At 37.3% G+C, this 15,629-nt stretch overlaps 1 protein-coding gene across 9 annotated transcripts in view; it reads left to right on the top strand.

Moving 5' to 3' along the window:
• Window positions 1-15,629, top strand: part of STK33 (serine/threonine kinase 33) — a 181,986-nt gene that overhangs the window by 107,863 nt on the left and 58,494 nt on the right. For 7 of the 9 annotated variants that reach the window (XM_067750009.1, XM_067750002.1, XM_067750006.1 and 4 more), the window contains 5 exons: window positions 2,940-3,053; window positions 5,723-5,827; window positions 10,520-10,658; window positions 12,909-12,997; window positions 14,845-14,929. In XM_067750009.1, coding sequence (XP_067606110.1) covers window positions 2,940-3,053; window positions 5,723-5,827; window positions 10,520-10,658; window positions 12,909-12,997; window positions 14,845-14,929 — 532 coding nt within the window. The remainder of the gene's footprint in view (window positions 1-2,939; window positions 3,054-5,722; window positions 5,828-10,519; window positions 10,659-12,908; window positions 12,998-14,844; window positions 14,930-15,629) is intronic. The other 2 variants (XM_067750008.1, XM_067750010.1) reach the window with 1 other exon arrangement.

The raw sequence follows: 15,629 nt of genomic DNA on the forward strand, positions 1-15,629 counted from the left end.
ACCAATTTTAACATTTATTGTCTTTACTTCATTTTTCTAGGCATGTATAAGTCTTACCCTATTTTTTGTTTTTGTTTTTTTCCTGGTTTAAATTGTAAAATATTTCAAATATACACATATTTTTAAGAAATAACATTAAATGGTATAGTGGAAGTTTCTCTTCCCCTATTAAATAGACAGGCTCATTTTAAAGATATCAAACATTTCAGAAGAGTATAAAAAAGGAAGCTACAGTCATCCAAAGTTCTACTACCTAATGATAACTATTCTTAATATTTAGATGAACAACTTTCCAGACATCAATGTAAGCACCTCCACATATACAGATTTTTCGTAATGGGATCATATCATGCATGCTTTCACACTCTATACTATATCATGGACTTCTTATATGTCAATAAAAAGAGATCTACGTTACCATTGTAATAGCATCCTCTTAAAATTATTACAAACAAGAAGTCATTTTCTCCTTATTGTCATCACTATGTAATGATGCCAAAGCAGTTAGTTGAAGAAGATGATTAATTTATAAACAACTAGTTGGGCAGTTGGACTATTTTTCTACCCATTCTTCATTTTAAAAATCCTATAAACAGTATTAAAATACTGTGTCCAAATTGTGGTTCTATATGTCTAGAGATGAAATGAGAGGTTAATTTTTAAAGGACAAGAAAAGTTGGGGAAGTGGTTAGGGATTATTGAGATTATTTTGTTCTGTGGGAATAAAAGGTTTAAGTGGAGATTTAACTCATTTTACATAGTGTATAGTTGGGAGTTGCAGGTACATATAATAAAATGTTTTGTCTTATTTTAATCATCTTAGTTTTTTGACTTTAATTCTCACTATCAAGTGGTAATGGGAAGAGGGAAAAGCCAAAGTAATTATAAGTCATCAGAAGGCAGTGTCCTGAGGACAATCGCCTGGACAGGATGTGCCCTGCCTGAGTGGGGGTCACCATTCACAACATTCAAGACCTCAGATCTGGAGTTCCTTCTCCAGGGTTCAACTCCATGTACCCAGTCTCTCACTTCTCTCAAATATGCATATGTATAGAAGGTTCCTGACTGGCTGGCTTGCTGACTAGATTGATTTATTGATTCAGTTCATTTATCAGCTCACTCATTCATTCCACATTTGCACTGCTGTTCCTTTGAAATGCCTTCCTTGCTGTGATTGGATTAGAGAAAAATATTCTCAGTTATTTTTTTTTGCCTTTGTTCCCTCACATGCCTATCTCAGAAGCCATGTCTTTCATAACGTTTTCCCTTATTCTCCCAGTATTTTAGCTCTGGTCTCTGGCCCCAGTGTCATTTTGTATTTTTTTTTAACTTAAGATTTTATGACTTAAGTAATAATCTTGTCTTTTGAGTAGACTACAAATTATGAGAAAACAGTAATTATGTTTTATTCATCTTTGTAGCCCCCAAAGTATGTATCACAAGGAAATATCCAAGGAAAATCTAACATGTTGAAGCTGAACATTCTTCTTTTCTTTTCCTTTTCTTCTCTTCTCTTCTCTTCTTTCTTTTCCTTTCTGTCTCTCCCCTTCCCTCCCTCTGTCTCTTTTTTCTTTCTGTTTCCTTCTTTCCTTTCTTCTTCCCTTCCCCTTCTCTGCCCTCCCTTCCCTTCTTCCTTCTCCCTTTTCCTCCCATGCACTAAGCATGAATATTTTGCCTACAAGGTTTCAGGCAGGCTTTTTAAAGGATACAAAAGAAACAGCTTCTTCATAAGGTGTTTCTAGACCATCTTGGAAGGAAAAAAATGAGCCAAAATGTTTGTAAGCAAGAGAGTAATAATAGTGTTTGAGGACCAATGCATACATGTGTTGAAGGAAGTCAAACAAACGATTACCATGGTGCAGAGTTAGGCAGAGAAGCCCTTCATAAGGAGGTAAGTAATTAGTTGGATATGGATCTTCTTTTACAAAAGTAAGAAAGGAATGTAAGCAGTAGAAAACATAAAGTCTAGCAGTAACTTACCTGTTGCATGGTGAAGATGAAAGTAGTCACGCAGAGGGAACATGGCATCTCTAAGGCAGGCTTTGGCTGGCTCACCCAACAGGGGCTTCCCCGAGCAGCATTAGCTCAGGTGTTCTCTCCTGTTCTAGTCCCTGTGCATCATGGGTTGAGAAACTCTTGCTACTGCCCTGGAGTTGATTCAGATCAAGGAGACTGACTCCCTCCAACCAAATTCACAAGAAATGAAAGTGTAAATGAGTTACCTGCTTGTTATTTTACGACATGAAGAGGAATGCTGGTTGCAAGACCACGCATTCTGTCTTTGTAAGCAGGAGTAAAACGATAAGCAGAAGGATCCTTGGTCTGGATAGTGTTACTGTGGAAGGTTTTCATTTTTTTTACAGTGCTGATTTATATTAATATTTTGGTCATATATTCCTTTTCCTAAAACAAAAGGAAATAAAACAACAAAAGTGATTTTTTTAATAGAAACAGTGAAGATAAAGAAAAAGGGTTACTTGGTAAACAGGAGAGCAGTTGTTCAGTGGTTAATATGTGCTGATTTTATAGTGTAGCTCTCAGAGTTTGGTGATAATTTTTTGGTTGAATGTATCTTATACACACACATATATATTTGCATGTATGAATGTTCCATTCCTCCTTTTTCTTATGAAGACATTTCATTAATATTGTAGTTTATAAGAGGTTCATTTTTTATGCTTTTGAAGTTTTTTACATTTCTTTGTAAGGATTTTTATGGTTTTCCTCTAAAGGATATTTAATAAAATTCATCAAAACTTATTTTTGTTTAATTAAGATGTGTTTATTAATATTGAAGCAAATATGGGGTGTCTTCTGTTTGATTTTACCCTGGAGCAGAATCACTCTTCCCTTGGGTGGATATCTGTCAGTATTATATGTTTATTTGTAATCCTGATGAATGGCAGAGAGAGACAAAGGAACTCATGTTTTTTATCCAGGAAATCTATACCTTTGGAAGAATACTGGGAAAAGGGAGCTTTGGAATGGTCATTGAAGCTATTGACAAGGAGACAGAAACTAAGTGGGCAATTAAAAGAGTGAGCAAAGAAAAGGTAAGGCATATCGGCAGCGTCCTACTGAGAGCACAGTGCCAGTGCAGGGTGGGGTAGGCAGTACAGTTTTTCACACTAACACAGCTGACCCTGAGGGCCAGGGCCTAGGCTGTTCCCCTGGAGAAATGTGGATATTTCTCTAGCCTTCTGGGACGGGACCAGTTCTTAAACTCAAGTAGACAGGTACTAAAAAGTAAATGAAAGGATTACCTAACATAACCAGCATAACCAAATATAGGTAAAGTTTACCAGAGTGAGCTGAAGGTGAGGGCTGATCATCAGTATGTGTAGATGGAGGGCTGTGGGCTAGTGATGTCTTAGTGAGAAATGGGTCCCGGTAGTCTCTCCCGATGTGGTTCTGATATACTTTGTCCCTATCTTTGCCTTTCCTTTGATTCCCTATTTCCTCATTGGTAGCTAACTCTGTTTATTCATCCTACCTACTCTTTCAGTTTGAACCACTTTTCCCCCAACTATCTTCTGTACTGTTTACTTGTAATCACTGTATGTCTCACTAGATTTCATTGGAGTGAAGAACAACTGGGCTTCTTTTTAAGGGAGAATCTAAGTCCTCAAGCTTTATATCTGATCGTTTCATCAACTTTAAAACACTTTCTATGCCCGAGGAAAAACAAAAGACAACATTAGGTGTTTTCCCCTTGGATTTGCGATGATAAATATTACACTTACAAAAGGAAATAGTAGGTTTTATGTATTCTTTAAAACAAGCCATAGGAAATTATATACCATTTTCCCCTAAAGTTTAATACAGTAACATTAAATCTTAATAAAGGGAGATCCAAAAAAATAAAGGGAGATCCAGAGCCCTTCTAGAAATCTTTAGAATTAACTAAATGAACTGTCGGGGCTTCCCTGGTGGCACAGTGGTTGAGAATCTGCCTGCCAGTGCAGGGGACACGGGTTCTATCCCTGGTCCGGGAAGATCCCACATGCCACAGAGCAACTAAGCCCGTGCGCCACAACTACGGAGCCTGTGCTCTAGAGCCCGTGAGCCACGACCACAGCCCACGTGCCGCAACTACTGAAGCCCACATGCCTAGAGCCCGTGCTCCACAACAAGAGAAGCCACCGCAATGAGAAGCCCACGTACCACAACAAAGAGTAGCCCCCGCTCGCCACTACTAGAGGAAGCCTGCGCACAGCAATGAAGACCCAACCCAGCCAAAAATAAATAAATAAATACATTTATTAAAAAAAAAAAAAATAAATGGGATGTTATTTCCTTTGCTTTGCTCCTATCCCAGATTGGGTTAGGGGTTAGGTTTTAGGGTTATATAGTCAGGATGCCTGCTTGCAACTTTAGGAATTCATAATCTTGCACATACCTATTGATGCTGAGAGTTTTCAGGACACTAAGTAAAATAAAGTTATATAGTCAGTATATGAATTGGACAGTATCTTACTGCATTATATACAGGTCAAATCATTTGTGGAGGGAGGTAGGAAGAGGATTGAGATGGATATTGTTATAACTCTCCATATCTAGTCTGTATAGGAATTCACTCCTCACAATCACTATTTCTCTTGACCCTCTAGGATAACCTTAAACTGTGACTTTCATCCTCCATGGGTGAGGCACAGAGGGTGGGCAGTTTCCTATCCCTCCTGAGATGGTAATGGTTGAAGGGTAAAGGTAATTGGAAGCAGGGATGACACTAGGAAAAATTTTAACTAGGTAAAATTTGCCTTATGATCAATCCCTTTCCAGTCCTTCAGGAACTATTATGTCTCTCCCAAACTTGGTGGGGGCAGGGGTTAGGGGTAAGGAGGGAGGAATAAGAACTTTATTATCCCTTTCAGGGATATTTTCATGTGAATGAGGACAATGTTTATCCTTGAATAATGATGGTAATTTAGATATCAAGAGGAGTGATGACTGGGTTGGTGGTAGTGGTGGTTAGGGTGGAGAAAGCCCTTCTGAAATTTCTTAGATGACATTGTAGACAGTTACTTACACCCTGAATGAAGGCCTGGTCAGGTGTGGTTAAGGGTTACATGTAAGGAGATAAATTGGAGTTAGGTTGGTCTGAAGGCAAAATCTCCATCTCCATCTTGATCGAGTGTGCTCTCTCTCCTCTTTCTCTCTCTCTCAAATTTTTGAGGCTGGGGGACTAGGAAGTAATATAATGCAGGGCTAAGTGTAGAATCTCACTGCCTGTTGTTTCTTTTGATATGAATATAAATATAATCAAAACAAAACAACAATAAAACAAAAACATTTTATTTTAACAATTCTAACATTTAATGAGACAGATGCTTTATATCCGTTTTCTAATTGATGTCCCGGGAAAGTAGATTTTGTTTTTATTATGCTAACATCAAAGGATCAATACGATTTTGAAGGAAATTCCAAAAAGGCTATTAAAAATTGCAATAATTTTGTGACATGACAGAGACCATGTTGTAGCTAATTTATAGAAACAGTCCAAGAAACGTGGTTTGAGGCCAAATTATATATCTCTTAAAATTGGACAAAGGATAAGATGGGGCATACTTTAATCTTAACACATAGGTAAGTTGCATGTTATCTTTTGAAAAAGGAACTTCTAAAGAAAATGTAGGAAAAATATTAAATAACTTTAACTTTTATATTGAGGTATGCAGTAATGAAATTCATATGTGAAATCTATGTTTCCTCATCATTGAAGGCTGGAAGCTCTGCTGTGAAGTTGCTTGAACGGGAAGTGACCATCCTAAAAAGTGTGAAACACAAACACATTATACATCTAGAACAAGTATTTGAGACGCCTAAGGTAAAGCTTTGTCAGGTGCTGCATTTTGAAAATTGTTGTTATTACAAAATGAACATCATTCCCTTGGGAAGTAATCCTTTTGGGACACAGTGGCTCATGTCCTTGGCATGAGTCTGTCACTGGAGATTGATGAGAGCATTCTGGAGGACTTTTTATTGTTGATTTTATAGTTAGGTATCTGATGATTAGATTGACGTTTTTAGTGAAATTTCTGGTGGCATGTTGAAAACAAATGTTTAAAATTGAAACAACCTCAGATATAACCCATTTGTGACCAGAGCTTCCTTAGAAGTGTCTTTCTTTTTGCTTTGGTCCTTGGTTCTCCATTGGAGTCTCTTGGAATATTGTCATAATTTTGCAAGTCTAGCTTCATAGTAGAGTTGGTATGGGCATATTTGGCACTATGTAGAAGATATTTTGTCATCTGTGTCTTAAACTAATATGTTTAATCTTCCTTCTTTCCTAGATGTTTTCATTCTTGTCTTTCAATGCTTCTAATTTCCATTTAGAGTTGTTCTGAAGCCTGGGTTATTGCCATTCTGCCTTCAAGTTGTTTATGCACGTGGGCTTGGGTATTTCTCTGCTCGGAGGCAGTATGATACAGTGGTTACGCACGTGGACTCTGGGATCAGATTGCCTGTGCAGTATAATCCTGGCTCCAACACTTATTAGCTCTGAGACCATGGACAAGTTACTCAACCTCTCTATACTTAAGTTTCCTCATCTGTAAGATTGGTTTAATGATAGTATCAAACTCATTTGGTGTTGAAGGATTAAACGGGAAAGTGAATATAAAGCATACATCTCATCGACTGTTAGCTATTGTTCTTTGTTTCCTTTGACAGTCTCTAAGGCAGCAATAGTCAACTTGCGTTATGCGTTATGCTTGATTCATTAGAAGTGCTTGATAAATGTTAGCGACCACAGTTACCTTTTATGGGAGCAGTATATGGCAGTGGTGCCAGAAGGCTTCTCTACCTTTTCAGTTTTAGAGTTGTGACTTATTTTATCCTCAAATCTGCTTAGAATAGTTTTGCTCTTTATCATCACTTTTAACCAATTTCATTACGTTGTGCCTTGGTATAGTTGTCTTCATGTATCCTGGCTTGGGGTTCATGGAACTTCTTAAATCTGTGAGCTTATGGTTTTCATCAAATTAAGGAACATCTTGGCCATTATTTCTTCAAATATTTTTTCTGCCTTCTACTTTTAGGACCTCAAGTACAAATGAGATTGCCTGACATTGTACAAAGCTCACTGATGCTCTATTCATTTTTTTCCAATCTTTTTTCTCTCCCTGTTTAGTTTCGCAGAGTTTCTATTGTGATATCTTCAGATTCAGTAATCTCTTTTTCTGTAACATCATATGCGCTGTTTATCCCTTCCAATGGAAATTTGCTTTGGATCATTTTTCTATCTTCCATGTTTCTACTTAACATGCTCACTATTTCCTCCTCCTTAAATATAGTTACAATAACCTTTAATGTCCTTTTCTCTTAATTCTATCATATGTGCCATTTCTAGGTCAGTTTTAATTGATTGATTTTTTCCCCTTCGTTATAAGCCTGCCTCTTTAGATGCCTGTTAATTGTTGATTGGGTGCTGGCTATTTTTTATACTCTTACAACTATTTTTGAGCTTTATTCTGGGACATAGTTAAGTTATCGGAAATAGTTTGATACTTTTCAAGCTTGCTTTAAGCATTGTTAGGTGGCACCAGAGCAGCCTTTGGTCTAGGGCTAATTTTTCCAGACTAATGAGGGAAGACCCTTTTGAGTATTCTACCCCATGAATAATGAGATTTTCCACTCTGGCTAATGGGAATACAAACCCTTCCTGGCCATGTGTAAGCGCCAGTGATTGTTTCTTCTGATCTTTTCACATGGTTCTTCTCCCAACTTTGGGTAGTTTCCTCATACATGTGTGCTAGTTGGTACTTCGCTGAAGAGTCGAGGGGGGGCTGTCTGCAAATCTATGGAACCTTCTCTCCATAGATTTCTCCTCTTTGGTAATCTTCTCTGTGAACTTCAGTTGTCTTGGCCTTCAGGGACTCCCAGCACCATCTCCTCAGTTCATGTAGACTGCTGGGCTCTGTTTGGATTCCTTTTCCCTTCTCTGTGGCTTGGAAACTCTCCAGACAGTAAGCTAGGATAATCACGGGACTGGCCTCATAGATTTCCCCTCTCTCAGGGATCACTGCCCTATGCTGTCTGATGTCTAATGTCTGAAAATTGTTATTTTATGTATTTTGTCCATTTCTTAAGTTGTTTCAGGGGGGAGGGTAAGTCTGATCTGTTACTTCATCAAGTGGCAGTCCAAATCTAGGATAATTTGAAGGCCAAAGAAACCATCATCTGTGATTGTCTTTTTTATGTATTGTTTGCCCTTGATTCACACAGGTCACATCTGACTCCCCATCTTCCCAACTCACACAAATGCCTAGACCTTCCGTTGAAGCCATCTTAAGGATGAATGGAAATTGCTACCTGAAGGGTTAGGCTAAGATAGTAATGCTGATCATGCAGTTTGACTATGTATGGTTTCTTGTGAGTCCAAATGTTCTACACAATTACTTTTAATAATTGTATAAAGAGTTGTAAAAAACTTCTGTTGATATAACTTTTATCAACGTACACATTTTAAAATGACATCAATTTATATTGTAAGCACTGCTAATATAACTTTGCCTTCCAAATAGTTCACTTACCATTTCATTTCATGATCCTACAGTGTTGTCAGTGGAAAAACTACAGCCTAGTTCAAAAACTTATTTACGTGTTAGACTTTGCAGCATTCTGTAGTTACTTTTGAAATTCTAAACATCTTGAGTTTGAGTGAGTCAGAATTTTGACTATAGGAAGAAAGGTTGTTAGCCTTGTCCTCCTGTATTCGTGCTTGCTGACTGAACACAGAAGTTGCACTAGTAGTGGTAATAGAATAGGATCAGATTCCAGAATCTTAAAAACAGCAGTGAAAATGTGGTATAGGATAGAATGGAGACATGGAGGGTAGTCTGTGTCTGAATAGCATAGGTATGAAAAAGACACGCATTTTAGTTGACTGTGAATCTTTTTGACTTAATAGATGACTTGGCTATCGGAATACCTAAGGTGATCTTAATATGTATGCACAGAAACAGGAAATATGGAAGAGGCGTTTCATTTGTGGCTTTTTACGATTTATACCCAATTAGTCACTAAGTCCCACTATTTCTCCCTCCAGGTATTTTCACATCTTTTTCTTCTTCCTTCTTTTCTCCATTCTGTGCCTCACATCTACCCTCTTATAATCAGAGGTCAGCTTACGCAGCATGTGAGCCAGTGGCATGTGGCCTGTTCTTTTATGGCCCATAAGCCAGGTTTTATACATTTTTAAATGGTTGGAGAAAACGTAAAAGAGTAAAATTTCATGACATGTTAAAATTATATGAAGCTAAATTTCAAAGTCCATAAATAAAGTTTCGTTTATGGATGCTTTTATGCTGTAACAGCAGAGTTGAGTGGTTGCAAGAGATTGTGTATGTTCCTCAAAGCCAAAAATGTTTACTACCTGGATCTGGCCTTTACAGAAAAAAGTTTGTTGAACTCTGCTCCTCATTACTGTTAGAGTGTTCATTTAGAAATGCAGAATTGATAGTAGCACATACCTTTCCCCCCACTCCAGACATCAGCTTAAAAATCTTCAGTGGCGGGCTTCCCTGGTGGCACAGTGGTTGAGAGTCCGCCTGCCGATGCAGGGGACGAGGGTTCATGCCCCGGTCCAGGAAGATCCCACATGCCGCGGAGCAGCTAGGCCCGTGAGCCATGGCCGCTGAGCCTGCGCGTCCGGAGCCTGTGCTCCACAACGGGAGAGGCCATAGCAGTGAGAGGCCCGCGTACCGCAAAAAAAAAAAAAAAAAAAAAAATCTTCAGTGGCTCCTTATTGCATATGGGAAAAAAGAAAAAATCCCAGCTCCTTTGTGTGACATCCAAGACTCCTTACAGCCTGACACCAACGTGTTCTTTCTTGCCTCACCCCTCACCATCTCAGTCTTCTCTGACTTACCAAACTCCCAGTGCTATTAACACTGAGATACTTGTTATTCTTTAACTGCCAGCACTGGTTTCTTTCTTTCTTTCTTTCTTTCTTTCTTTTTTTCTAGTCTTGCAGCGCTGGCATGCGGGATCTTAGTTCCCGACCAGGGATAGAACCCGCGCCCCCTGCAGTGGAAGGGCGGAGTCTTAACCACTGGACCGCCAGGGAAGTCCCACCAGTGCTGTTTTGAGCTTTGGAGTCTGCAAATGCCATGTGCTATGCCTGTTCTTGCCCATATTCTCTACCCATAAATCCCTATTCAGTCATCCAGACGTGCCTGTATGTTGCCTCTTCAGTGAGCATTCTTTAGGCAAAGGCTCCCCTCCTCTGTAACCTCATCACATTTCGGACATTCCTCTTCTGTTAGCCATTACCCCATGGTATTGTGATTATAGCGAAACTCTGAACTCCTTGAAGGTAAAGACTATGTGTCTTATGCTTCCTTTTTCCTCTAGTATCCTGCATAGTATCTTGTACATGATAGATAACAAATAGTTTTGAATGAAAAGATCGATTGTAACCATATTTCTGCTATACGTATACCATATATAACATTTTAAAGATCCTCAGCTAAATAATTTGTGCTCTCTGTCTCTCTTTTTAAATTTATAATGTCAGAAAATGTACCTTGTGATGGAGCTTTGTGAGGATGGAGAACTCAGAGGAATTCTGAATAGGAAAGGTCATTTCTCAGAGAATGAGACCAGGTGGATCATTCGAAGTCTCGCCTCAGCTATAGCCTATCTTCACAATAAGGGTAAGAAGAGGATCCAGCTCACTGACTCCATGAGCGCAGACACCACTTTTGTTTAAGGGCAATTGTATTCAGGGTTCATAGTCACAGAAATAATGCCTACTAATATGGAAGATATTCTTTTAAAAATTAAAAAAATTTTTCCTTTTTAACTTTATAGATATATTTTAATTAGAAGCAAGGCAGGTATGCAATTACATTGTACACAGACAAGATGAAATTATGAATGTTTCTACAGAACAGTTTGAAAAGAAGCTAATATTATCAAATCAAACATAGAAAATCAATAATAAAAGTGAAATTTCTAAAAACACATATATTAATAATGTTAAAAGTCTATATATTCTAGGCATTTAAAATTTTTTAGATTAATTATTAGAGCAGTTTTAGGTTCACAGCAAAATGGAGAAGTTACAGAGAGTCCCAGATACCTCTGCCCGTGCATGCACATCCTGCCCCGTTATTAGCATCCCCCATCAGAGTGGTACATTTACTACAATTGATGAACCTACACTGACACATCATTATCACCCAAAATCCATAGTTTGGATCCATAGAATCCAAAATTCTATGGATTTTGACAAATGTATAAAGATACATATCCCCCAGTATAGTACCATATGGGAATCGTTTCACTACTTTAAAATCCACATTTAAATATTATTCTAATTCTTCTAATTGCTTTACTGTTCTTTGGTGTTATTGCTACTGTTTTTCCTCGTGCTCCTGCTTTTTTTTCTTCAGTGTTAGTTTGGCTTACATGTGACTTTAGAAACTTCTCATTTTATAGATGAGAAAAAGCTTTGTTCCAGAGAGGTGAAGTGACATGGTTAGGTGTGGCAGATCCGGTACTGGAACCCAGGGGTTCATTCAGCAGATATTTCTTGAGCACCTACAGCATTGTGGTTAGTTCTAGAGTTACAGAAGTTAAAAGACAAGGCACCTGCCCCTCAAGGAAATTGAGAGGCAGATGGGTGATGGAGTACAGAAAACAAACTGTAATGCAACATGATAATTTCTGAAAGCCATATAAAGTGCAAGGAGCATAGGTATATTAAGCGCCTCATTTGATTTGGAAAGTCAGGGAAGAATTCACAGAGGAAGCAAAACCTGAGCTGAGGAATACAAACTCAGACGAAAAAGGGAGGGCTTTCCAGGCAGAGGGCAACAATTTTTGCAAGGGCAGGAAACCAAAGGCTTAATATTATGCTAATGTCGATTCTCCCACATTAAGCTGTAAATTCAGTATAATTTCAAACTAAATCTTAACAGGATTTTTCTTGGAACTTGATAAAATTATTTTGAAATGGGTGAGACTAGTAAAGAAAACAATGAAAAAGAAGAACAGCGGAGGCAGCAGAGAGACTTGCCCTGCCAACTACTAAAACATAAAGATAAATTAATATTAAAATTTTGTGGTATTTATGTAAGAAGAGATAAGGAGAACAATAGAAACAATAAAAATTCCAACACAGGCTGGAACTGGGTAAGGGAACTGTAACTAATTAGGTATAATTGCCAGTCCAGGGCTCATTCAGCTTCATTTTTCCAGAAATTATGCCTATAACTTTTTAAGTTTAGGGAAATGATTGCTATGGATATGAACTGAATCAGTTATTTGCAAAGGAAATATTTGGTACATGAGAGTATTTGCATGTACATAAAAGTCCTACCTGAGCTCTGACATGTTCAACTGGAGATTTTGTGTCTCAGGGGTTTTTGTTTTTAATTTTGATGTATAGAGTAGGAAGGTGGTACTGATGTTGTAGAAAAATATACTGAAGTAAGTGTAGTTTGTATACGTGTTGCCAGGTTGCAGTATGTTAAATGTTTATACTGGCAATAACATATGCATAGAAGTAAAGAAGTAATCCTCTATTTGAAGAGCGAAGGACATGGGAAACCTTCCCAGGCTTGTAAGTATACGTGTCTCCCTCCTCCAGGGAATACCTAACCTTGGACAGGATCCTCTTCCATACTTACCAGGCCACTTGTCATGAAGAGCGGCCAGTTGGAGCAGCAGGGGATTGGGGAGAGGTGAGGGAGCCAAAGAAAATGGCTCCTTAAGGTTAGAAACATGGAGAAAAGGGATCTGAATATCAGGGAATAGAAGAGGGCAGGGTTACACCTGGCCCTCCTCAAATTTTTCAACAGTGGATGTTAACTGGTCAAGTATATTTATTTGTTCTATTTGTGTCCTCTCTATTTTTTCATTATCTATTTCATTTGATTTGTTGTTTATTTTCTTGGTAGATATAGTACATAGAGATCTAAAACTGGAAAACATAATGGTTAAAAGCAGCTTTATTGATGCTAATGATGAAATGAACTTAAACATAAAGGTAAGATATTAGAAATGGTCGTAATTTTTTGCCTATAAACAGTTTGATAGCGAAGTGGCAAAGTACATCCTCTTTTTAGATACATTTTGAAAGCTTTTAAACAGCCAAAACTAAGTGCTTGTGCTAAAAAAATTTCACAAAAGAGGTTGTGACTGACAAGAATAATTTTACAAGTTAAGTGGTGCTATTGAATTTTTCTAAAGTACATATTCATTTTGATAGTTCTAAATCATTAGTTAATAGCAAACAAACAGATGCTCTGAATTCTAATTAATTTCAAAATTATGCCTGGTAATTTGATGTAAATGTGTTACAGATCTAGAGAAAAAGTGCACCTTGGCTGTGCCTTTGATACTAAATTAATGCTAAAGTCTGTATTTCTCATTTAAAAATACCCAAACTTAATAAGTTGGGTATTAATATTTATGTCCTAAGAAAAATTAATGTGCCAAGTATTTATTCTTGAAGACTTTATTCAAATTAAGTGTTCCTTAATGTCAAATAAATGATAGGATACATTATTTATTACTTAGCACTTTAAAAGTGGCTGCTTTCAAAATATATGAATGTGTTAATTTAGGAATAAAATGTTGTCTGTGAATAACTTGCTCTGTTGCATTTAAATAGGTTTAACAGCATTGTTGTTTTACCCAAGTAAAGTAAATGTTCTTAAATATTTCCACCGTAAACTCTACGAGAACAGGAATTCTGTGTGTCTCATTCACTGTTGGTACCTGGAGTAGTGCCTGAAGCATAGTATGTGCTCAATTAATATTTGGTGCATAAAGGAATAAATGCTCTCCAAAGAACTGAATTGGATCATGAAAGCTTTTATATATTTGATATCTGTATAAATTTTCTGTGGAGAAAGATATGTATCATAATGTTCCAAGTAGGATCGTTGTGAACACTCCTGGAGAAATTTATTAATCTCTTTAGAAAAATAATGATATTACATTGTTGATAGGAATATTTTCTTACTCCATGCAGTACTGGAAACTTTCCATTCAGTGTCTGTGGACCAAAAGCCTATCTTTGATTGTGTGATCAATAAATGTGCCTGTTTTTCTGCTTTCAGCCCAAGGCTGTTCCAACTTGGGAGACAAGACCAAGGGCACGTACTGAATATTTAATAACCAAATGTTTAATGACCAAGATTTAGAACTGAGCAGAGAGCCTGCAGTTGCAGCAGTAGGCCTCCTGTGTATTTGTAGCTATATTGTGGTTTTTTTCCTGTTAATTTGCTTCTCGTAGTTTTTAATAGTGTAATAATTTTTTAAATTAATATACTCTAGAAAACAAAGGAAATATTAATAAAGAAAAGATAGCATTTACTAGAGATAATGTTTTGTAAATAATTATTAAAGGGGGGAGTTTCCTTGAGTGCTGGCAAGGATAATGATTTGCATTTATAACAGCACTTTAGACTGGAACATAGCTTGAGCATCAGAAAAATAGATGATAAACTTACTAAGGCCAGAATGTATTTTACAGTGAAAGAACTTTATAAAAATAACTTTTTTATTTGAAAAAACGTTAAATGCCTTCTTGCAAGAACAACTTCCTATGTTGAACTGGTGAATTTAATTAGAAGGAATGAACAATCAACGTCATGGGTGTTTTCTCAAGATTGGACAAACCAAGCTTCTCTTTACCAAGTTTCTTCTTCAAAAGGAGGGGTGGGTGGAGAGGGGAAGCAAGGTCCTTATTAGTAATACAAGTAAAGCCCCTCCATCCTCAAGAATCCCTGAATTAAGTGCAATACAATGCGGTGAAAGTCCTATTTGCAAAATGAGTGAATTCTGGGACTGGAACACAGGTAACTCCGTATGAGTTTCTTCTTTTAGGTGACTGATTTTGGTTTAGCGGTGAAGAAGCAAGGAAGGAGTGAAGCCATGTTGCAGACCACATGTGGGACACCTATCTATATGGGTAAGTTAGTAGACTTAAAATGATTCTTTTTCTATATGAAAAAGTAGAACAACTAGTATGGATTAAAACTTGAGCAGTTCAATTTCACGTCATGACTTAATGGCCCTGATCAAGCTACCTTTTCTTAGGTCAAATAATTTTAATTGTTTTAGCAGATTTCTCATAGTTCTTATCTTCAAAGATTATAGTTTTCATTATTTCTCTGGGCTCTTCTTATAGCTGTTTATGTCTCTTAGGTAATCATACACCCAAACTTAATTATTGTTTTATTAATTCATGCTAAAATCATGAGTATGTTTTGCTTCTTTCCATTTTTTATCCAATTTCATTGCCATCCAGTGGTTTTTCAGAGAGTACTGATTAAATATATTTTATAAACCAAGTTGCCCATTTTCCTAAATGTGATTTTTAACAGCTTTCCTGAAGTATAATTTAAATACCATAAAAATGTACCATTCAGTGATTTTTTTCATACATTCACAGAGCTGTGCAACATCACCACAATCCAGTTTTAGAACAGTTCTACCCCCAAAAGTTGCCTCATGCCCGTTTGCACTCAATCTCATTCCCATCCCAACCCCAGGTAACCACTAATCCTTATCTCTCTAGATTGGCTGTTTCTGGACATTTCATATAAATGGGATCATGCAATATGTAGGCTTATACGCCTGGCTTCTTTCACATAGCATGATGTTTTTGA

The sequence above is a fragment of the Pseudorca crassidens genome, chromosome 9 (genome assembly GCF_039906515.1).
Source record: "Pseudorca crassidens isolate mPseCra1 chromosome 9, mPseCra1.hap1, whole genome shotgun sequence".
Taxonomy (NCBI): Eukaryota; Metazoa; Chordata; class Mammalia; order Artiodactyla; family Delphinidae; genus Pseudorca; species Pseudorca crassidens.